The sequence below is a fragment of the Carassius carassius genome, chromosome 5 (genome assembly GCF_963082965.1).
Source record: "Carassius carassius chromosome 5, fCarCar2.1, whole genome shotgun sequence".
Taxonomy (NCBI): domain Eukaryota; kingdom Metazoa; phylum Chordata; class Actinopteri; order Cypriniformes; family Cyprinidae; genus Carassius; species Carassius carassius.
In genome coordinates this window covers 26,079,424-26,104,729 of record NC_081759.1, presented here as the reverse complement: position 1 = coordinate 26,104,729, position 25,306 = coordinate 26,079,424, and the positions used below count along the sequence as shown (strand labels likewise).

The window sequence follows — 25,306 nt, the reverse complement described above, 5'->3', positions numbered from 1 at the left end:
GTCAGTAGAGTTGCTGTCACAGCCGCTTGCTGTTCGAGATAGCGTTCCGCTCCAGCAGCAGTATCTGTTTGGCTGCGAGCGCAGCTGTGGAGCTTCGGTGAAAAAAGGCAGCAATACGCCTCACTCTGCCCAACAAACGGCTCACGCGGGGCACACTCAAACCCGCCATTTTTGCTACTGTTTAAAGTTACAGCTTGTTCGCTGCTATCGCGCCTGCAAAGCGAAGTCAAAATATAGGCTACTGCTTCAGCGCCCACTGCTGTTTAACACGTGTATCGCGATTCGTTTAACATCTCAACCGACCCGAATCGTCATATATTATTATCGATTTTCAACCGGCTCGGAGTGCATCGTTACATCCCTATCATTGGCTGGATCTGGAAGGACACCACTTGAGGAATTTTCTCAACATAAAAAAAAAATTAAAAAATACAACTGTTAAAATCAACAAGTCACTCAAGGCTGTGCTTTCCTTTGAACTGCATTGAGCATCGTGCTTAACAATGACCTTCAGTCGTGACTATTCACACTACCGAATGGCTACTCTTCCCTTATTGCTTAAATGTAGACTCCAAGTCTCACAGGTCAGATTCACTGCTCAGTACTTCTGACCTACTGCACACAACCTGCCAAACTTGTGTAGGACCTGCAAATGACCTTTCTCAAAACTGACTAGCTTACAAAACCTAGACCACAAAAGACAAAGCTAGTTAAAAGCTCACCCAAATGGAAAGTGCCTCAAGCAAAAACCTGTGGCTAAAGCCAGACAAAGAAACACAGACCTGAGTCTAACCTGAAGCTCTTAGCATGGGAGGAATTAAGTCTTCCTTCACTGCTGCTCACCCGTGACTCAGACCTACTAAAAGCACCTCTCCCCTTTTCAGACAGCTCAGCCTCTCACTCATCTCTTCTGAAATATTGAGTCGTGAACTCTTGTCTCCTGCAGTGTAAAAAGCCTAGCGTGTAGAGGTGAGATCAGGTGGTCTCTGCGGTTCTGTAGTGCAGGGTGTGATGTTTTCTTAATGTAATCGCTTAATCCGTATTTTGAATGTATACGGATTAATGTTGTAAAGTATAAAAACAATCGTCAGGCCATTGTCGCCCTTCTACAGGCATTTGATATAATACATAATGTACCTAAGTTTTTATTATATTATTACATTATATTTTTCAACAGCTTTGTTCAATAAAACTGTATTATTACTTTGTTTTGATTCTTTTTATCTGAACAGTTATTGCCTAATTGCTATTATATAACTATTTTAAGTACTTTTAAAGTCTATTGTCTATTTTTATAACCAAAAAAAAAAAAATTACTTGATTAATCGTCAGAATTACCAAAATAATCATTAGTCACATCCCTAATGGTGAGCATAAGAGTTCTCAAACACAATAAATCTTACCGACCCCTAAATGTTTGAACGGTAGTGTACATTTTGATTGCATGATAATGTTTATATACATTATTTAATTTAGATTTAATTAGTTTAAAATTATAAAACAATGTTTATACAGACACAGTAATAACGATAATAGTAATAATAATAATATTTATTATTATTCCTCAAGTTGTTTCCTATTCTACAAAACCAAAGTATGATATCCCTAGTTTGTTCTGAACCTCCAAGTAAGGTAATTCCTCGTCAATTACAGCTGCCGTATCATCAGTAGCGGTCATGTTATTGATGTAGCATGCATGTAGGACACAGAGGTCAGTAACGCAAACATCATTCCACTCAGTCTGGGACTCACAGCAGAGGTCACTGAAGACCAAAGTCTCAAGCCAAAAGTTCATTATGAAACCTGATCATCATAAAACAAATAAACCTGCAGGAGTGACACCGTCCTAACGGAACATTCCGTTTACTTAATGGATGCTGTATTTGTATTCTCTCCCTGAGAGAAACATCTAGTGTGTCTCATAAGTGCTTGTCTCCATGAGAACAGTTTCCAGGTTGTAAGGGTAGGGCTGATAAGGGAATCAGTCACATGTGCTGAGCCTCGTGAGAGCTTTAAGATTTCCTTCAGGAAGAAACTCACTGACCTGACTCGTAAAAGCCATGCAACTTACAAACAAATGAGAGCTATTCTAAAAGACGGAGAAGCACAGGCTGGGTCATAATCAGTTTTCTAGTGACACAAACACCGTCAGGTTACACCAGGGGTGTCAAACTCATTCCTGGAGGGCCGGGGCCCTGTAGAGTTTTGTTCCAACTTTGCTCCAACACCCATAACATGTAGTTTTCAAATAAGCCTGAAGAAGGACTTGATTAGTTGGATCAGGTGTGTTCAATTAGCGTTGAATCTAAATTCTGCAAGTTTGACAACCCTGGGTTACGCGCTCCAGACAAAGTTACTAATGACTGAAATAAAAAAAACCTGTGTACTTAATTGTATGCAGGTCTAAATAAACACAGAAGCAAAAACATTTCATATGGCTTGAAAATGTATGACAAAGTAAAACAGAAATGTATTATATTTATTATAATTATTATTAGTGGTGGGCATAGATTAATTTTTTAAATCTAGATTAATCTCACTGTGATCTTGAAATTAATCTAGATTAATCTAGATTAACATGGCTCATTCGAATTCTGCCGAAGGCATTCAGAATATGTGTGTTTCCCAAATAAAATTGACAAACAGTAAGTCTTGGAGAAGGGGTTTTTTAAGCTAGGTGGTGCATTAGAAAAGGGGCTCATCTCCTGTTTCCAAAATGCATCACAAAGTGCTTGAAAAAGCTGTAAACTAATTCCACATTGCACAAGGTGCAAACAACCTTACGCATGTTTCACACATACTCCGTCTGCAGTGCGTATGCGTTGCATATTTTTTTATGCACCCATGTTAACGGATTCCAGTTGCGTTCCAGGAGCGTTGCGTCTGCAGCAGTGCTGCGATCGTTTACGTACCGAGTGGCAAACTGCAAACACATCCTGTGTGAAAGCACATCGAGTCCATTCTGCACCACATACGTAACACCCACGTTGAGCAGGGCCGTAGCTGGGGTCAGCGGGGACCCGGTGAAGGTTGTACCAGTGGGCCCTGTTTGAAATTGTTTCATTTGTATGTTCGTTTATTTTTATTTATTTGTGCTATTTACACAATGTTTAAGTTTTTTTTAAGTTTGTGGGTGTCAAGGTACAGAAACCAAATAATTAAATGTAAAATTGCACTGGATAGTCTTCAATGTAAAAATGAAATATACAATCAAACCTACATTTATTCAGACACCTTCAACATTTCTCACATTATTACGGTTTTGCTATATATATATCAAATATTATATCTGGTGTCTGAATAATTTTTGGTTTGACTGTTAAAACTACAAAGTAATTCAGTCAAGAGCAGTGAGTGATTTTCATTTTAATTTTCTTGGATTAACATTACAGCAGCCAGTAGCTAAATTAGGCGCGGTCACTTTAAGAGACGATGAACGCATCCAATATAATACACATCCCATTTTTTCCTCAACTGTTTACTTTCACTTAAGAAATAACTGACAGTTTTTTCGAGCATAATTTCCAAGGTGGATATTTTGAAATATCTTGTATGTATTTGTCGACACAAGAGCAAAAATAAGCAAATTCGATATTCAAGCGTTTTGAGACGCCTTTCTCTGCGTGAGCCCTGAACACCAGAACCCCGCAGTGCTGAATTGGGCTCTTTCACATCTTTTTGTTTGTTCAAACTGCGATTTGTATTTGTTCGTTCAGGTGCAGGAGGGACTTCGAGGAGAACTTCGCAGAAGAGAGCTCGGTTCAGTGTCGCTGTCCGTGATACGCGGCTCTCGATCTCTCTCTCGCACCGAACACAGCGGGCGAGTAACCAGTTACTCTGTTCAACTTTTCCGCGTCTTTTGTTTGGATGCTTTAATGTTTAAATCGACAAGCGGTAAGGCTTAAAAACACGTAAAAAAAGATAAGCTTTCGTGACGATGCGCAGCAGTGGCCCGTCAACTGTCCTGAGCATCTTTTTAGGCTGGCCTCAGCCAGTCGGTTATATAAAATATCAAGGTGAAAGTCTTTATAGCTTGCTTAGTATAGACCCAGCTCCCAACCCAACTTTGAGAATAGATTAACGGCGATATTTTTTTATCGCCCGATAAGAGTCTCACATTAACGCAGCACTTTAACGCCGATAACAGCCCACCACTAATTATTATATATATTTTTTTGTTTATGTTTTTCAAAGTGACTTCCAGCAATGCATGCTTCAAATTTTCTTGTAAAAGCCAACAATCTTTGAAGTACACAAGTGCAATGTAGATTAGTACACATTCCAGAGAAGATATAAAATCCAGAAAAGTAGACAGTTAACTTTTTTAATTTAATTTTAAATAAAAATCAACATATTTGTATTTTTATTATTTGTGTTATTAATTACTAGTTATGTTATATATTATTTATTAAGATATTTTGAAATTTTTCTACCGTAAATATATCAAAACTTAATTTTTGATTAGTAATATGCATTGCTAAGAATTCATTTGGACAATTTAAAGGCGATTTTCTCAGTATTTCGATTTTTTTGTATCTCGGCCAAATATTGTCTGATCATAATAAACCATATATCAACGGAAAGGTTCAGCTTTCAGATTATGTATAAATCTCAATTTATTGGCACTCAAGACTGATTTTGTTGTCCAGAGTCACATCTTACTCTCATTTGGTGAGTGTTGCTGAGAGTTTATTTTGGAGCTCAAACCTTCTTGAAAAAAAGCTGCAGGTTTCTAAAAATTTGGCCTGGATACAGGGTGTACAGAGTGCTTACCTGGAGGTACACTGTAGCGGGTGGCGTTACTGGCATCGGGCTGGGGTGAGGCCTTGTTAGGCTCACGAGGAGAGAGTCTGTACGGAGAACCCGGTCTGCCCACTCCACCGTGAGATTCCTGCTCCATCAGCTTCAGGTCATATGGCATATAAGTGAATGGCTTACCTGGGGACGGAACAGAGAAAAAAGTCAGTTACTCACAGACACCAAGCAGACAAAGACGTCAAGTGTCCTTTCTATTTGCGGTCAAGAAAACATCTTATTCAAACTATACAGACTCATCATGCATTAATCACAGGAATAGAAGATATAGAAAGGTTAATTGAGTGCTATTCATTCAAATGCACTGGTAAGAGAAATGTCAAGGCAGGTTTTTATAGCTACAGGCTGCCGGTCTGTAAAGATGAGGTCGACCAAAACTTGGTGTTTCTAATGGATATCACTACAAGAGAGTGACCTAATGTTCCTTTTGGTTGGCTGCGTCTGTCTGGCTCTATCAAAAACAGCACTGTGTTTCTTAGCTGTGAAGAGCAAAGTCCACTGTCTCTCTCCTGTGCGCTCGACACCCTTCAAAAATCTGTTTTGGAGACCCATTATAAAACAGAGAGGAGGAGGAGGAAAAACAGAAAAACGTCTGTCTTTGCTCAAACTTCCTGGCATGTAAAAACTGAGCGAGAGTGCATGGGAGGATAGAACAGAGGCACTACAGGCACATCCCAATCTATTTGTTTTGCAGCGGTCCATCTGCTTGTCTTTCAGTCTGTTTGTCTCAGGGGTGATTCTGTAACCTCAATTTTGTATTGTTCACTGCTCTCTTCCCTTCAGAGACAGTTCCTTTGGCCAGGAGTTCTCCCAAACAAAAAGTGACAAATGCTCCATTCGGATGAGATTACTTTCATATTGAGGAGGTTAGGTTGATGTCATAATTACCAAAGCTTCTCTGTAAACCCCTTATTAACTGCCCAAGATATTAAAATGTCTGGACATTATATGAAAACGCACACACACGTATAATATATATATATAAATTGCATTTCATTTAAATGGTAAAGCATTTGAAATGCATATATATTAAATGCATGCAATTTATATATATATATATATATATATATATATATATATATATATAGATAGATAGATAGATAGATAGATAGATAGATAGATAGATAGATAGATAGATAGATAGATAGATAGATAAAATGAAGAAATGCCCACACACAAACAAATTCACATGTTGGTTCAATCCATTTAGTTATTGTGAACAATTCATCCATGCATCATGCGTTTCATCTTTTAACATTTGCTTTGACCTCATAATAATTATTCAAACATTACTCAGCCTTCTGATGAAAACAACTTCTCTCTGGTGGTGAATGCTGGATTTCAACAATCATTTAAACAATCAACTGCAAGCTCACATTCAGATCTGCTCCATCCAATTAACCATTTGGTAGATCCCAAAAAAATTCTTACCAATTCCACTTCTTCATGACTTTATAAGCTTGTGAATCTACTCGGTCTGAGAATCTCAACAAGTGGATATTGACCAAAGAGCAAAGGGACATTTCAGCAAAACACTTGGTGCTGGATTTTTTTTTTCTAAATTCACCTTAAGTGTTTTTGTGCATTATTTCTCTCTTTCCTTCTGCGTCTGACTCACCTTCTCTGTCCACTACAGTGGGGCTGTGGGTGGTGACCCGCGGTCTGCGGTCAGACTCATTCTGATCCAGTCTCTGCTTGTCCTCCTGCACGGACTCATGTACAGCTTTGATTTGGTGCTGGAACATAGCAAAGCCGCTCAACGGTCCTCCGGGAACGTTGCTGTGACCGTATGGAGCTGAAACCTAAACAAACCATTCAGGAACAGAGAGGATTCAAATGGGGGCTACATGCTGGACTAATGTTCACTGCTCCATTTGAAAAAATTTAAATGATTAAATATTTAAATGCATGACTATTGTTTGCTGTGCACCAATGCTACATTTTCATGAACCTTGTGAATGGCCAATCAGGGCCTCAGTTAGATTAAATCCATTTCACAGCCACACCAAATCGCCACAACAGACACCAACAAAAAGCACAACTAATCAGCCCAACAGAGCAGCCAAACGTCGTCATTTCAGTGAGGAAAATCAATTGGTATTTGCTGATTCGTTTGCTGATTGCCGCAGAAGCGAATCACAGCGCGGGATCTGCGGAGGTGGAGATGGAGGCAGGACTCACGTGGCGGGGTGGCTGGGCCCTGTCTCTGTCCAGAGGGGCATATCTGAATGCTAAGTGGGGGTAGAGGCTATGGGGACTGACCATAGGGGGGATGGTGGCGGCCCGATGCTGTAGCTGCTGCACGTTGAGGAATTTGGGTGAGGACACGACCACTGAGCCTGCAGGGCCAAGCAATGACGGCTTCTCCAGAGAGAAAAGTCTGCCACAGGAAGGAACAAGATAATAAAATGCATTAGCTACTGAAACTCTACTGCTAGTCACATTTAAAGGGGTTTTCACATATACACAAAAACACAGACACATACCCTTAATACAACAAAATAAAACTAAAACTATATTTAATAAAACCTGAAGCAATATAATTAATTCATTACACAGAGCACAACAGTAAGTTTCTTTTTTTTTCTTTAAGGCTACAAGAACTGAAATTAATAATTTACATTTCAAATTTAAATGTATATTTTTATTATTCATAAAAATTTTCACACATATACATTATCTTTCAATTAATACATCACCACCCTTATCCATGCTACTAGAACCCAATAGCACTGTATGTCTGAAAAACCCATAACAGAACATGAGCATTGGCGTTCTCACCTTTGTCGGTCAGGTTCAGCCTCCACATCCTCATCCGCACTGCAGGTGGCGCTAGAGTCATTATCGGAGTGGTGTTGCTCCACCTGTTTTTCCTCCTTGTCCTTCACCTTCGGCTCAGTCTTCACTTGCACCTGTGCTCTTTCGCTGCTCGGAGTGGTCATCTCCACATCCTGTGTCTCACTTTTTGGATGGATCTGCATTTCGTATGCAGAGTGTGCACGCTCATCCTGAGGAAGCATGTCTTCAGCTCCTCCTTCTGGACTCTTCTCAACTTTCACCTGTAGCTCACCATACGGAGGCTCCTGGCCCTTGGCTTCTTCTACTGGGCCTTTGTTTGCCGTGACGTCCTGGTCCGACACACCGTCCAGAGCTGAATTGGGATGAGTTAGCCCATCGGATTTGGTGGGATCTGTTTGAGTTGGAGAAGGCGCACTCTCTGTGTCCGAACTGTAATCGGGACCTGAGGAAAGGAGATGATAAAGCGTATGATTGAGCCATCACATCCTCTTTAAATTCTTCACAGAGAGTATCAAACCCAATTTATGTCAATCTCTGCTACAGAAACACAAAGGACGAGAAGCAGAGAACCCAAACAACCCTTCCGTGGCAGAGAAGAGGCAGCATTTGAGGTCACCATCGCTGCACATGGCATCACACAATCAAGTTAATGGACTTCTGAACAGCAAACATCCTTTGGCTAATCACTACCTTTCCACTCTTGCCATTTGATGACATACCCTCCAGGGTCACAGGAAGTGCAACATATAAAATACATGAAGCACTGCATAAACATACTATTCAAATGTTCAGGGTTGGTACATTTGTTTTGATGTCTTGGACAATTCTGTTAAGCTCACCAAGGCTTCATTTTCAACAATGCAAAGGTCTATATTGTAAATTATTCAGTGACCTTGGTGAATAAAAGTTTTTTTTTTTTTTTTCATTCTTACTGATCCTGAAACTTTGAAAAGTAGTGTGTATACATATATAACCTACAGGCTAACTTACATATCCACATCACAGGCAAAAATCACAGATGCCCACAGGTTGCAAAGAGCCAAGTTGCCTCAAAAGTAAAACACATCCAACCACTAGGAAGCAACTATGCTTCTCTCTGAAAATGACTCCTCTTCCTCATCTATAATTCCTCCCTCCTCTTACTGTGTGGACACTCTCTGCCACTCTCACAGTCTATCTGTTATCTGTCCCTCTGAGAAGGGGATGAAGGGTAACCTGCTTGGCTCCAGGTGCCTGTCAGCAGGTGCTACTCCAAAAAGCATATATGGAAAGAAAGATAGAAGTTTGAGGGAAGGAGAACAGAAGAAAGCAGCATCTAGCACATGACAAGGAAAGCAGACTAGGGAAGCAGCCTTGCAGGTTTCTTTTTTAGAAAGGAGAATCTGAATAAAGTATATAATGCACCAAGGCACAGTATTATGTTAAGAGGAAAGAAAGTATACTTTACTTTTATTTAGCAAGGATGCATTGAATGAGTTTTACAAAAGATTCTATTCCAAATAAATGATGTTCTTTTGAACTTTCTATCCATAAAATGTTTCCACAACAATACTAAAAAGCAAAAACGTTCAAATCAGCATATTAGAATGATGTCTGAATCATGTGACACTGAAGACAGGAGTCATGATGCTGAAAATTCTGCTTTGCAATCCCAGGAAGAAATTGGCCCCAAACTTTTGAACGGTAATGTAGATGGGCTGGAAGAAGGTGAAGTGAACAAACAGGCACCCAAAGGGAAGGAAAGAGTTAAAAGACGTGTAACTAATAATTACTTTACTTTAATTTAAATGCACAAGTGTTGTTCCAAGAATGCCGATACAAAGGGTTGGACCAGACAGGTATCGCTAGGTCTGAAATGACTGATTTTTTATTTTTGTGTGCAAGTAACTACTCTTATGTTGTTTAAAAAGCAAGCTACTCAGTATGAAGTAATTTGGTATAGAATCAAATAAACACTTGAAGCTGTGTTGTAGCACTAAAAATCACACAACCATATCTGAATAAAAGCACAACAGATCAAACATGCTCGGCAGGAGCACTTGGTTTCCTTACGGTGTACTTTTTTTTGAGGCTTTAAAGCCAGGGAATGCTTACATAAGAGCGAGTGTGGCAGACAGAATTAGACCAGATCTCTTATCCTTTCTGCACATTCCCCCAATTTCCACTCTCTTTTCTTTGTTTCTCTCTTATTCACTTGTTTCCTCTCCCTTTCATCCAGCTCTCCCCCACCCGGCTGGTTCTCTCCTCATTTGCGCCTGATTCTCACTCATTAGGCGTACAGACAGAAGTAGAGGGAGGATGTTGACCTCTGTGGCAGTGCAGAGCGGTCTGGGGTTTTGCTGTCAGATCTAATCAAACGCACTGCAGTCAGACAGGTCAGCACACTGCTAATACTGCTCCCTCACTTCATCCCTCTTTGTGTGTCAGTCTGTCTGTTTCTGCTCTCATTACATTATGGCTCGGCTGCTTCTCTTTCTCTCTGCTTGATCAGACTCTGGGTTCATGGGTCACAGAGCAAGAGACTGACAGCGATGGGTTTTAGGGTGTTTGTTTAGGCATTAGAGCTTATGTTGGAAGCAGCCGGCTGTAAAAGACTTTAAATCACAGCGAGAGATCATACCGTCACTCTCCTCATCATCATCAGGTGCAGGATCGCTCTGTGATGGGTCTCGGTTTCCACGGAGCCGCCGGGAACCCTGCACACAACAACATAAGAGGTGCAAATCATAAGATACAGGTTAAGAATAGTTCACGACAATGTATGACACCACAGCCATTTTTCAGTTTTTGTCTCCCTACAGCACCCTTTCAGTGACGCGACTTTCTGATGCCTTTCAAGTGTCATGCTTAAAAACAGCAAAGCCACTGTTACTAGTAGGGGGTCAGTAAGATTTTATTTTATTTTTTAAAGAAATTAATCATTTTATTCAGCAAGGAATTTTCCAGAAACTTTTCATGGGAACTTCGTCTGGGGAATTTTGGAAATATTCCAAGTTGTAAACTTACCAGGAATTTACGGGAAATAATTGGAAATTTGGGGCAATTTAAAAACTGTCATATACAAACATATTTTGTTTTGATCATAAACTGATTTATTAAAAAAAAAGACAACATTTGGGGAATTTTTGGGTGAATCTGTGATGCTTTTTTCAGGATTTATTGATGAATAAAAACTTAAGAACTGTTTATTCAAAATAGAAATCTTTTCTAACAATATGCCTTTACTATTACTTGTTATTAATTTTACATCCTTGTTGAATAAAAGTATTTAAAAAAAAAAAAAAGATAAAAAAAATTCTGACACCAAACTTTTGAACAGTAGTGTATTGTTAAAAAAAGATTTGTACTTTAAATAAATTTTGTTCTCTTTATTCATCAAAGAGTCCTGAAGAGAGGATCACAGGAAGTAAAAAAATACTAAGCAGCACAACTGTTTCCAAAATTGGTAATAAATCATTTCTGAATCTCTGAAGAATCATCGACACTGAAGACTAGAGCAATGTTGTTCAAAATTCAGCTTTACGTTACAGAAATACATTATATTTAAAAGTATATTAAAACAGAAAACCATTATTTTAAATTGTAATACCGGTAATACTGCGCAATATCACTGTTTTGTTCTGTATTTTTAATGAAATAAATTCAGGTTTGATGAGCAAAAGAGATGCAATGTTTAAAAACATTAAAAATGTTAATGTGTCCAAACTTTTGACCAGTCTTGTACTTCTGTATGATAACAGAAAGCTGGCTAGCAGAAAGAGCATCACAGCTTGAGCTAGCTAGCACATACCTAGCCTTATACATTTTCAATGAAATAAACTTGCTTAGAATTTTCATATATTGATTTACTTGATAGCTAGCTACTTTATAAACACTTTTTTGGTATTTACTAGTTAAACATGAATCCCATAGATTAAATATATTTAGAATATCAAAACCTAAATGAAGTCTTTGGGCTCAAATGCAGCAGGTGTGGCTTCAGAGAAAATGAAGAGAAATCCCCCTCTTAGGTGACTAGAGGGGATTGTGTGTGGGGGAAGGTCATTTTTAGACTTGTTTTATTATTATCATCACCTAAATGTTTGTTCAGTCAGTGTATTTGTTTTTACAATGGTATAATTAAGTTGCACAGTATATTACACACAGTACTAGGAACTTTTAAACTGTTTGTAATATATTCACCAAGATGGACATTTTGATGTCTTTTGTGCAGGATTTAAGAAATTATCTGTGCAAGTTATGGAGGAATGCACAGTGCATGCAGTGTGCTGTGTGCATGTGATTAAGCAATATGTAGGGTAGAAATTAAACTGAAATTGTTTTAACCGAGATTACGCAGCAAGATACATTTAATTTCCCAGCTCCTGCAATTTTGCAAATTCCCAGTTTATTCCTGTTTACTCCCATATAAAGTTTCCAGTCTTGAAAATTCCGGAGCATTAAATTGATCAAAGGGTGATAGTAAAAAGAATGTAAATTTAATGCTGCATTTCTGAACTTTTCTATTTCTCAAAAATAATAATAATGTTTCTGAAGCACCAAATGCTTCTATGATTTCTGAAGGATCATGTAATTCTGAAGACTGGAGTAAGAAGACTGGAGTGAACATTTTGCATTAACATCACAAGAATAAAAAAAGAAAATGTGCACTAAAATTATAATAACATTTTGCAATATTACCGTTAATTATTGTATTGTTGACTATCTAAATGCAGATTAAATGAGCAAAAGAGACTGCTTTCATAAATCTTTCTGACCCCAAATTTTTGTACAGTAGTTTAAATATCTAAACACAGAAATATTGACCTCCTAAAAAAATTTTTGGTTTGGATGTAGCAGATAGATCTGTACCTGTACCTTGTGTTGCCGTAGTAGATTGTCTAGGCTGTATCGTCTCTTGTTGTTGAAGTAAAAGTTCTTACACTGAGCTTCACTTTTAGTGCCTACCATCTTAGCAATGGCAGTCCAATCCCTACCATGTTCAACCAGCCCTGTGCACAAGAGAAAGTGGGTAAGGTTATGAATGTGCAGACTGGTCACTGATGTCAAACAAAACCCTTAGTAATTAACAGTTTACATGTATTAATAATGGTTTACTTGATGGATGGATGGAGCCTAATATTAACCACAAGATCGTTCAACAGGTCCCGCTGTGAGATGAACACCCTCTATCAGCACCACTATTTCAACACATGAAACATGTCTGGGTTTTAGTTAGCAATGACTGTGCCACTCCTCCTGCCTCGGCGGAGCAGATAATCCTGCCAGCTTAGCTAGATTGGATGAACCAGTCAAGGAAGGATGTGCAGGGCACCACAAGGTTGAAGCAGCCCGATTAGCTGAACTCCTGATGAGCATCGGCATGAGGCTCAGCCTGATTTTACAATATCCCAAAAGACGACATGTTATTGATGATTCTTAAGGTTGCAAGGGATGTAAAATCACTTAACATTAGGTCAAGAAATCAGAAAGGACAGCTATTTATAAATATCTTAACAATAACTGCTCACTCTCTTAATGTGATATAACATTAGTTAAATATCTACTAAAGTTTGTACAAATGCCCATTATCAATAGATCGAACCAAATCTTAACAGCCTGACAACAGTATGAATGGCAAGACTACTGAAGCAGTGGTTTGGAAAAATGTGTTTGGTTCTGGCTTTTCTCAGGTTCTTGAAATGTCCCAATTTGGTAGCAAATTAAAATGAATAAATAACTGAAAAAAGATCAATTTTAGATTAAATTAGTAAAGGGACTTTACCCTGCGAATGTGTGTGTCATCTGTATTTGTCTAATCAGGGTTCTAGTACACATGACCAGGACCACACGCATGCCCAAAAGCAGTTGTCAGCTTCAGAGATCAAATGATTAACACTGAATAAACACACTGTTTTCCCCATGTATTCCTTCTTTATTATGATATTGTAAGTGATCTCCATAAAGTACTTGAGCTACGCAAACAGCACAGATAACAAATGATGTCTGTGATGCTGTATGTGGCTTTGTGTTCACAAATCAAAGTTTGGACCAGATCAGAGCAGATCACGTCACTGATCACAACCATGACCATGCATGAGATATTTACATGCACAAATGTCCTATATATATATATATATATATATATATATATATATATATATATATATATATATATATATATATAGATATATATATATATATATATATATATATATAGATATATATACACATATACACATATATATACACACACACACACACACACACACACACACTTAAAGGAACACTATGCTTTTTTTTGAAGATAGGCTCATTTTCCAAGTTAAACAGTTGTGTTTAGGGCTGCACGATATTGGGAAAAAATGACAATTGCGATATTTTATTTTTCTGCGATATATATTGCGATATGAAATCTAATCTAATTTTTTCTTACAAACAAAAATGGGGTGAGCACAATTACATTCTCATTTTAAATTATTTAAACATCTACACCATCGCGTCGATTGATTAATATGCGCGAGGGAGAGAGAGCAAGACAGCGCTCGTGTTGTTTGAAGACGGTGAGCGTGCGGCCGGGGCTCTCTCGCTCTCTCACTTTTAGCTTAGCATAGATCATTGAATCTGATTAGACCGTTAGCATCTTGCTCAAAAATGACCAAAGAGTTTCTATATTTTTCCTATTTAAAACTTGACTCTTCTGTAGTTACATTTTCAGGCGCTGAGTAATATCACTGTGCCTGCTGCACCCATGGTACTGCAGCAAAGTTCCTTGATTATTACGCCAAAAGGAGAGTATAGTTCATAGTCATATCAGTCTAGAAAATCTCAACTTTTCATTTTCCGCCTGTCTTATTACACGATGTAACTACAGAAAATTCCAAGTTTTAAATAGGAAAAATATAGAAACTCTTTGGTCATTTTTGAGCGAGATGCTAATGGTCTAATCAGATTCAATGAGCTATGCTAATCTAAGATTAAGCAAATAATAAAATGGCTCCAAAGACAACATGCAACTGTACAGTAGCAAGTTGTGGAAAAACTTTGTATCACCTTCCTTATAATCCAAACATTAGAAAAGAGTGCATAAATTTAATGCACTGTAATGGTGCACCACAAAAGTGTGAGTAATTGTTTTTATTACGTGGTCATTATTGCTTTATCTGTTATTACAGATTGTTCGATATGTACTGAGTATTGTTTTTAACCTAAAGTACAGCAGCATCAATCTATGAAGGAGGTAGGCTGTGAACATACACAAACATTAGCCAATCACAGCAGTGGGCGTTAACTTCTACAATCTGCCACGGTTATTCAAACAGAGCGTTCTGATGATGGGGTTCAAAACAGGACAGAAAATAGCCTATTATTTCTTAATATGATGTTTTTATTTCCTGAAATGACACAGGTTTAAGTGTTTGTCATTTGTCAAAATCCTGCATAAAACAATGCCACGGTTCTTGACTTAATCTGTAATCGCATGTTGTAGAAGTTGGCCACAGTGTGCTGGAAAGGAGGCCACAACCAGCACCAAAACTCATAATGAAAGTGTGTGGGATGTACTGACTGAGTACTCATGGTGTCATGAGTACTGAATTAATCACTGCCAACATCATGGTTCAAGATCGACCGCAGTGGTTTACCTTGATACGGTCCTAACACATTATCTTTTTTCACTAGCCCTGTGCGACAGTAAAACCTGGCTTATGCTTGATGTGATAATACAAACAAGAAGGTGAGTGATTTAATGAACTAATTAAACTTCTGATGAGCTGTATATTTTCTGCTCATGGCCACCTGTGTTCCAGCAAACAGAGCAGCGCCTCTCAGGTCTGCTTGGCAGCTACAGTGGTTCTCAACAGAATATGAAACACTCAGTTTCTCTAAACAAATACTCAAGCTCAGTGTGCAGTTCCCCTAGTCCCCAATCTGTCATGTTAAGACTGTCCTCCAATTAAACTGAACTGTGCAGTGACATTGATGGCTCACCTGCGGTCTGTGCAAAAGATACAGGGAGAAACACAAACAAACACACACCATGTTTGTTCCTCAGTGGAATGAACTTCCCCTCCACTAAAGAGAGGACTAAAAAAAGAGCACAAAGAAAGAGGAAGCAAAAGGAATGCACTCAGATGACCGCAGTCTGACCTGAAAACACTTCTGCAAACTCTGATGCTTTAAAGAGTCCTTGGGGTAGTTTGGTACTTTAATGCTTCTGTGAGTGCTTTTAATTTTTTATTTATATAAACACTTATTGCACTTAAATTTGTGTATCTGTCAATATGTGTGTCAATGTTCTTAATGCAAAAATATAATGTGCCTTCATCTTTGGATATACATCACTTTATATTTCAAAAGTGATATATAAATAATAAACAGTCTACAAATCCATAAAGACCAGGTCTCAGAAGGGTTGATCAACAAATTCAGAAAAACTGTTTCACAAGAGTTGTGGTTAAAATCTAAATAAAGCAAATTTCTACTGTCCTCCTTTCCAGACAGTTAATACAATCAGTCAAAAACAACAACCAGTAAATTACCAGTGTTTGATTCAGTGCAAACAAGGCAAATATTATTTTCCTTCATCAATTTCTGCTGTGACACTGACAATGACTAGGGATGCATGATATTATTGGACCATTATCGGAATCGGACAATAATGGCTTTATATGAAAATATCGGCATTGGCCCGATATGAAAAATTATGCCGATATGTCTTGCCTATAAGAGGAATACATTAACTCACATGTGCTCAGGATGTGCTAGCGATTAGATCACGTCAGCAGTGTGGCTAATTCTTGAAGCAAAGTTTTGCCTGAATGATGAATGATCATTTGAACTGAGAATGCACATACAGAATGAAGCCTTTGGTGTGAGATTTAGTCAATTCAATTTAATTCAAGATTATTTGTATAGTGCTTTTTACGATACAAATCGTTGCAAAGCAAATTACGTTTCTACAATATTTAGTAGTAGGAGTAGTATCAGTGGTGACTGTCAGTTAATATACATATGTCAAATGTATGGAAAAATAAATGTAAAAAACGTAACCAAACAGATGATGAACACTATAAACCGCAATTATTATATGATGCAATCAAACTATAACAAAATTTGGTATTTCTTTATGTTGTTTCAGGGTTGGCTTCTTCTGAGGTCCTCTGATATAGTCAACAGTAATAACACATGTAGCATCAGCCTCCCCCGGGTCCTAATGCCCGTTTGGTGAGGAGTTTTAATTCCGTAGGGGGTGCTGTTTGCCTACTTCTAATAAAATTTAAGAGAAATACACATAATATTTAGTCTTTCTGATTAAATAAAGCAGTAACTGATGCCATAAAATCATGAGTACGTTTTGATTTAAAAAGGTCAAAAGCTATAGCTTTTGTGTTCTGAAGATGAACGGATCTCTTAAGGGTTTCAACAACATGCAGGGTGAGTAATTAATCACAGAATTCACAAATCACAAACATGGCACTCAATTAATCTGATATATACAGACTTATTAATTAATGTGTAACATGTTTTTTTTAAACAAATTATGAGTTCTTAAATATTTTTAGAATTTTACAACTCTTGCTTTAGACCATTTACAAATATTAAATAAAAAAAATAAAATATTAGGGTTACCACAGCATCTTTCTGAGAAAAAATGGCAGTGATTAATATATAGTTTATTAATAGTTATTTTCAAATCTTCAATGTACTGTAATTATAAAATAACGTTATTAATGTTTAATTCTAACAAATAAGTTATTGTTACAAAATAACAAAATTTAAAATAATTATATATCTGTATCGGCTATCGGTCAAAATGAGTTGCAAATTATCGGCATATCGGATATCGGCAAAAATCAATATCTTGCATCCCTAACAGTAACCGTGGCTACACACTTGCAAACTGAACCTCAACTTGTTCAAGAGAATCTTGTGAAAGCTGTCAAGATCATGTCCAAGTCATATTTCACCAATAAATCTAAAGGAGGAAACTGGAAATTCTATTCTCTTGAAAAAAGTGAACCACATTTAAAGACCTACTAAAAAAAAACTCATTACTGCAAATGCAAAAAATACACTATGTTAGTGTCTTGCAAATATGAAGAAAATACTGTAATCAGTTTATTTTAGCAATCAAAATTAAGGAGATTCACTGTAGAATAGTTAGTATCTTGGTTACATATAAATGTGCAGATGAACACAGCTGATTGAGGAAGTGCTCTCCTCTGTGCTCGATAAACAATGCAATGCATTTAAAATTTTGAATACATTTGAATCAGTAAAATATAGACTTGAACTGACAATTTAAAATAGTAAAACTTATTTGTATTATTATACACAATATATCTCTTCTTCAGGATTCTTGATGAAATAAAGTTCAAAAGAACGACATTTATTTAAAATAGAAATTATAACATTTTAACTGCAACATTATAAATGTCTTTACTATGACATCAAATTAATGTGTGTCTGCTGGAAAAAAAATATTTTTCTTACAGATCCAACGGTAGTGTATATTTACATATAAAATTTACATTGCATTAACCATAGCTTTTTTTTTTTTGCAGGTATAAGAATTTAGTGAACTGTCATGAAATAATGAAATAATAGTAACCTGGGCATGCTTTCAGAGAGATTTGCTTAAAAAAAAACACTTAATTAAAAACCCATTAAACTAAGACCTGGGGGTGAATTCTGTCTAGAAATGATTGGTCGTCTTGTAAAGTTTCTAGTATGTCAAACAGTCACACAGTTACTTCAGTTTCTTCTGTACAATCCTAATCTGAATAATCACTACAAAGAGGATGCTCACAAATGCAACCACAACCAACTTCCCCCAACATGAGAAAACATGCAACACCAGAGACATCAAATAAGTAGAGCAAAAGTGAGGTGAAAAGTTTGTGTATGTGTGAAATCATATGAGATCAGACAGAGCCAATTGAGAACCAGAGAAGGAGAGGGGGTGGGGGAGGGAGATGAAGTAAAAGTCAAGCAGTACCATTTTTGGCGATCTCCATCTCCTCCTCCGTCCAGCGAGACGTCTCTCCAGCTTCAACTGCGCCTGTAGCGACACACACTGTCAGTGTCAGTGAGGAATAACTCGAGCAGAGCTACACGACACGGCTCATCTCACACCCTCCCTTTCTATCTGTTTACACTCGAGCACTGCGGAGACCTCCAACCTCCCACAGTCTCACTCTCTCTCCGTCCTCAAATGCTTTCTGTCCTTTTCTCTGTTTATTGCTTTCTCTCCCTGGTGCTTACTGGACTCAACTAGGCAGGCTCACCTCTCTCTTTCTCCTGTCTCTCTTGCTCGGTCTCTAAGAGAGAGTCCAGTCAGCTGATCTCAAGCAGACAGTGGAGGAGTGCAGAAGCACCACCCTTCTGGGTCTAAGACCAGCACACACTCTCACTCCCTCACCCATATCATTAGGCAGTCTGTCTTATAACAGTAGCCAAACTGAAGCGAGCAGCGCAACAACCCCTCCCTACATAATTTCCACTCTAACTACAGCAAGAGTGAGAGAGAGAGAGAGAGAGAGAGAGAGAGAGAGAGAGAGAGAGAAAGACAGAGACCGAGAGAAAGACAGCATGGTAGAGAAAGACAGCCTGTGCTCTCCTCTCCCGCCCATCCTGAGGTTCTCCTTGAAATTGACTAAACACTAAGACAGATTTAGCACAGTGTGAACCTCTGACATTTATGTGAGAGTGCGTGTGTGTCCCCGCAGTGTTTGGATGACTTGTGCGGCGAGTCTCTGCTAAAACTCTTCAAATAAACGTCTCTTTGGTGACCCACTAGACACTGTTTGCGTTACCCCATGACCCCTGAACGTGTGTGTGTGTTACATGTATATGCTTGTAGTCCACGGTTTTATCATGTTGATGGCGGTTTGGACATGGAATTGGTGCATTATGGCTATTGAGCACAGAATGATTAAAAAAAAAAAAAATCAAGCACAGATAAGACTTTTTGAGCAAAGCGAAGAGAAAATCTGGGCCAACGAGGGCTTGAGGTTTAAAGAAAAAAAATCAAACAAAAATGAAAATTCTGTCATTAATTGCTCACCCTGCATGTCGTTGAAACCCTTAAGAAATCTGTTCATCTTCAGAACACAAATAAAAATATATTTGATGAAATCCGAGAGCTTTCTGACCCTCCATAAACAGCAATGCAACTGACACATTCAATGCCCAGAAACTTAAGGTCATCATTAATCAGTGGTCCAACCATAATTTGAGAAGCTACGACAATACTTTTTGTGCACAAAGAAAACAAAAATAACTTTATTCAACAATTCTTCTCCTCCTCATCCCATCCTCTGCCATTGTTGAGAATACCACGACACGTGCATGCTGCTGCTGCTGATGTGGAAGAAGCATGCACTGCGCCTTGTTTACAAGCTGAGGAATTCATGCACAGGAGGAGAAGAACTGTTGAATAAAGTAATATTGTTTTCTTTGTGCACGAAATTCTCACAGCTTTATAAAATTAAAGCTGAAACACTAGTCACACTGACTACTTTAATGATGTCCTTAATACCTTTTTAGGCCTTGAATGTGTCAGTTGTGTAGCTGTCTATTCAGGGTCATTTAATCAAGAATATCTTAATTTGTGTTCTGAAGATTAATACATTTCTTACAGGTTTGGGACAGCATTTGGGTGAGAAATTACTCACAGAATTTTCATTTTGGGTTGAACTAACCCTTTAAACAGCTTTACTGGTCCATCAGATCATAATACAGAGGACGAAGGTCAGCCTCTGAGTCTGAGTCTAAAGTTTAGTTACCAGAAACACACCTGGTGAATAAACTTCAAGGTACAGCACGCAAATCAGCTACAATTGTTGACCAGGACGCTGACTGCGTTCAGGGGTAAACGTAATGAACACTGTTGACTGCACAATGAGGTCTCTTAATTCATTTTAAAGTGGCAACGAAAGCTAAATGAAACAAACAGGCCGTTCTTTCATTCCTCTTTTTTTGCTCTAATCAAACTCCTCCTGAGACTCGCCGCGTTTACCTGCCTCTCATTATTGTCTCCATGGCGATCCCTCCACCCGCTGTCACCACGGCAACACAAACTCAGAGACCTTGAGTCTGGCATTGGGTGGCAGAAAGAAGAGAGGGACAAACAATCTCACAAAAAGTGCACGAGAGAGAGAGACGGAGCAAAAGAGCAGCAGCAAAAAGAGGAAACAAAAGAGTGCAAAGGGAATAAACAGTAAAATGAAGAGAAACAGCCTAGATGTCATAACAGTGAAAGAACAGAAGAGAAGTATTGGTGATTTGTCAGCCTCAGGGATAAAATCCTCAGTGTTTCTGTACTGCAGCCCTGCGATCACGATAACATTTGAATCAAACACCACTAGTGCACACGTAGACCACATTGCGGCCAAAGAAAGCAGCAAACTAGGTGACATTCAGGCTTTGTAATGAGGTCACGGAGGAACCGCTCACAGACTGACCATATGATCAGCAGACAGACAGACATCACGGCACAGATGCACCTTCTGAGAGGTGACTGTGAGGGAGTGTGTTAATGTGAGAAGCTATTTGAACAGAAAGAGAGGGAAAGTATGTGGGGAAGAAGGTAGTGCTTACCTCGTGTCTCTGTGCTGGCTGCAGGTGAGGGTTTTGCAGGCTCTCGTGTTGGTTTCTGCACCGGCTCGGGTTTAGAGGAGGGTGTGGGCTCCGGCAGAACTAAGCAACACACAGAATAAACCACCATGACTTGGCCTCATTTGTGCATATGTGTACGTGCCCTATTATTGGGAAGTTGGATGCATTATAAGCAAATCAGTTTGTTCGGACTAATCATAAAAAAAAAAAAATCGAGTTCTCAGTTGGTCCCGTTGTTATTTTTTACATTTCAGTTTGTGAAACTGTTTTACTGAATAAAAATGAGTTAAATTTATAAAACAATGTAAGATTAAAAACAAAACTTTTTACTTATGTTTTTTCGGCTACTTCTCAGAAACTCATGTTTACTTACAATTTTACTGGCCCCATATTTTAATGTCTTGTTTTGTTCGCCTTCATTTATTTTATAATTCTCATTTGATGTTCATTTTCTTTTAGAATTTTTTTGTCTTTCTTTTCTTTCATAAAATCATTTAACAGAACAATTTATTAGGTTTTTGATTAGCAAATATTGCTCAAAAGTGACAGTAAAGACCTTTATATTTTTAGGATTTGGTCACACTTTATTTTAAGGTCCAATTCTCATTACTAACAAACCATTAACTACGACTTTTTCCTCAAACTCATGATTTGCTGCTTATTAATAGTTAGTAAGGTAATTCTTACGTTTAGGTATTGGGTAGGATTACGGATGTAGAATATGGTCATGCAGAACATGTGCTTTAGAAGTACTAATAAACAGCCAATGTTAATGCTAATTACCAACTACTTAATAGTGAGCATTGGTCCCCTATACTAAAGTGTTACTTAAAATTGCATTTTTTTTTTTTTACATTTTCATTTAATTTCTATTCATCAAAGAATCCAGACAAAATGGAATTTACACACATATTAAGCATCACAACTGTTTTTAGAAAAGCTGATGTAAAATGAATAGCAAAAATATTTAATGCAAGACAAATCTTTAAGCTTGCATGGCAAAAAACACATGCTCAACAGATGTTACCTGGTTCAGGTGGTTGTGGAGGTGTTTCCTCTGCCACCACAGATGCAGCTTCGTTATTGGCCATGGAGCGGGTGGTGATGCGGCCCTTACGGCGTCCCTGGCTGTTGGCTGTCTTTCGGCCGCGTGCCGTGCTTTGCTCCTTACCCTCTTCCTCCTCTCCCTCACACTTCTCTTTATCTTTACTGATGTCCCTGCGGAGGCAAAGGCGAGGAATAAAGGCTCTCCTCTGCACTGATCTCAATTCAAACATCTATTCAGAGGTCAGAGCGAGCAGAACACAGAGTTACGAATGCAGATCCTGTGCGATTTTCTCCCCTGCTGATGTATTAGGTCTTTAGAGTTTATCACAGAGCTTCCATAACATGAGCTCTCACAGATTTTAAAACCACTTCTGTACTGTTTTGGGTGTTCACAGAAAATTCAAAAATCCCATTTTTTTTCATAATTAATTCTACTTTTTGTTGTATTCTTGGTAGTGACATAACAGGTTCCGAGTAAAAATGCAGTCTCCTCCAAACCAAATAAGTTAATGAGGTTAATCTTAAGCCCCTGTTACAATAAGGCTCACCTCACAGAAAACAGATCATCTCGCCTACTTTAAACCACTGCACATTTAATAATAGAGCAATCTATCCATTATTTGGGTGGTTTGTGTAAAAAGGTTATTTCAAACATTTGGAGAACATTGTAATTTCAAGACTTAATCTTGCAGTCTGTACCAACATAACAATAAATGTGCTGTTGTCACTTACATTTTCAGTGTGCATGTGCCCTTTAAGATTTCCCAGTGGGATTGGAGCAAAAAGGGGAGTTGAGGCCAGTTCATCACAACTATCTAATGAAAATGGTAGGAAAACAAGGACAAAAACCTGGGACTTACTTAGAGTCCTCTTTTTCATCTTTCTCCTCCTCTTCCTTCTTCTCCTCGTCCTCTTTCTTCTCCGATTTCTCTGATTTTTCCTCTTCGTTCTTGTCGTCGGTCTTGTCTTCCTGTGACGGTCGTGTTATCTGCTTTTTAAAAGGAAAAGAACCACAATGAAAGCAGCATTTAGACAGCTGAATTTAACAAGAGCACAGACTTAGATAGCCATCACTGGAATAATCAACAGTTCACCTCAAATAGTGTCAGAGGGGGCACGTTCCCCCTCAAATTTCTGAGCCAAGTATATTTTAAATGCAGATTCCAAAAATACAAAAATAGGAGAATAATATTTTTATATTTGATACAATCACACTGGTGTGATTCGATCGTTCAGTGCGGCACAGCATCAGCTGCTAAATTCAAATCTGCGCTCACGCTTTGTCTGGCGCTGAGCCAGAGACAGACGTTTTTGTACAGCGCTGCTGCCTTATAACAAATCACACACGATTCTATTGATCTTATGAATGCAATGGCCATTTATGTAATTTATTCTTACCTACATTAAAGTGTTATTTTTACATACACCTGTACGGCTTTTACTAGCTGGGCTTTTCTTGCCAAACTGAAATGTATTGTTTAACTTTTCTTAAGCTTTTTTTGTTATTCAGATATGTTGTTATTCAGAGTATTTCTATTTGTTAACCAAACAAGGTTAATTTTTTTATAAAAATGTTTTAAAGCATTACAGTTGTTTTAAAGCTAAAAGGCTAAACTAGTATATGTTTAACTCAAATTGAAAGAATAAAGACTTTAATTTCTATTAAGGTTTATAGGGATTTTAAGATGTAGCCTAATTAGCAATTTGAATAATTAAGTTACTTGTTGAGTAACTAAGTTACTTTTCAGACGGAGTAATTTGCTTAGTTTGGAAACTTTGTCAAACTTTTGGGAGGACCCGAGTTTTCTACATTTCATTGTTTGCTACTGTGACAGATCCCACAAAACGAATCTCACTTCAGTTTAAAGCCAGATGGCAAACCGAAATGCATGCTCCAAATCGTTGCTGCTATGGGCTGAATCAGACAAAATTCCTGTCTGGTTACTGATGATCTATCTCCGTCTCTTCCTTACTTTTTTCCATGAAGAAAGATCAAAAACAACATTTCACACACATTCGATCATCACATCCCTTCAGGCCTACTTTCCTAACAAGGAAAGTAAAAAGCATTGCAATTCTACTTTTTTTTTATATGTTCTGAAAACAGAAATGTAAAAAACAAATATGAATATGAAATCAGATTTACTGTGCAGTGTGATAAGCACAGAAAGAAAGGGCCAAGAAGTGGTGGAAAAATATGAAGAGAGAAGAGGCAGATGAACAAGTGAGTGAAAAGCTAAACAGAGCAAGTACTGGCCAATCAGAACAAACTCCTGTAGGTGGAAACACCATCTACACACACAAAACACAATGAGCCCAATGTTTTATGCTGTTAGTGTAAGTTTAAAGAGTTGTCTCTCATAGCAGCAGAATTCAGGAGTAAAATCCATCTTTCTCCAATGTTCATGAACATGCATAAACAAACGTACCACAGACCTGATTTTCAGAATTAAAAACATTTTCATTACAGATGTTTTTAAGTCACAGTATGAATTTCATTTTCATGTAATTTTTTAAATAAATTAATTTGACAAAGAATATTATGTTATTGGACCATATTTTCCCAACAGGTGCAAATAACATTATACAGCATCAATAAAGTTGATACTGTACTATAAAATATCTGAAGGGCAGCATACTCAGTGCAGAAACTTAAAAAAAAAGCAAATCTGATTTAACTTGATGTTTCACTTCCATTTAAACTCTCAAAACCATCTAAGCGTTGCAAGAAATCAATAGAGAAGTATTAGGAAATTAAGTTTGCAATTTAAGTTTGCAATTTAAGTTTACTTGACGGCCTTCCAAACATGAGATCTTGTTATTAACACACTTATGTACATTCACACAAATGTAGGTTACTCATAAAAAACAATATAAACAAAGCATCATTGTCTAAATACTAAATATTCAGGTTTTTAATGTGAACATACCCAGCGTCTAGAGCGGCGTTTCATATGAAGGCTGACAGTCAGACAATGAAGAGAAAATGTAAATAATTTTACTAACTATTATTAAAACAACCTGATGCTGTTATGAGCAGACCAAT

At 37.8% G+C, this 25,306-nt stretch overlaps 1 protein-coding gene across 14 annotated transcripts in view; it reads right to left on the bottom strand.

The window, feature by feature from the left end:
- Nucleotides 1–25,306, bottom strand: part of LOC132141079 (nuclear receptor corepressor 1-like) — an 87,382-nt gene that overhangs the window by 20,644 nt on the left and 41,432 nt on the right. For 8 of the 14 annotated variants that reach the window (XM_059550274.1, XM_059550273.1, XM_059550284.1 and 5 more), the window contains 10 exons: nt 23,121–23,251; nt 22,241–22,431; nt 21,196–21,294; nt 18,593–18,655; nt 12,466–12,605; nt 10,235–10,310; nt 7,597–8,056; nt 6,997–7,195; nt 6,434–6,617; nt 4,774–4,938 (listed from right to left, as the gene is read on the bottom strand). In XM_059550274.1, the coding sequence (XP_059406257.1) occupies nt 4,774–4,938; nt 6,434–6,617; nt 6,997–7,195; nt 7,597–8,056; nt 10,235–10,310; nt 12,466–12,605; nt 18,593–18,655; nt 21,196–21,294; nt 22,241–22,431; nt 23,121–23,251 (1,708 nt within the window). The remainder of the gene's footprint in view (nt 1–4,773; nt 4,939–6,433; nt 6,618–6,996; nt 7,196–7,596; nt 8,057–10,234; nt 10,311–12,465; nt 12,606–18,592; nt 18,656–21,195; nt 21,295–22,240; nt 22,432–23,120; nt 23,252–25,306) is intronic. The other 6 variants (XM_059550276.1, XM_059550286.1, XM_059550282.1 and 3 more) reach the window with 4 other exon arrangements.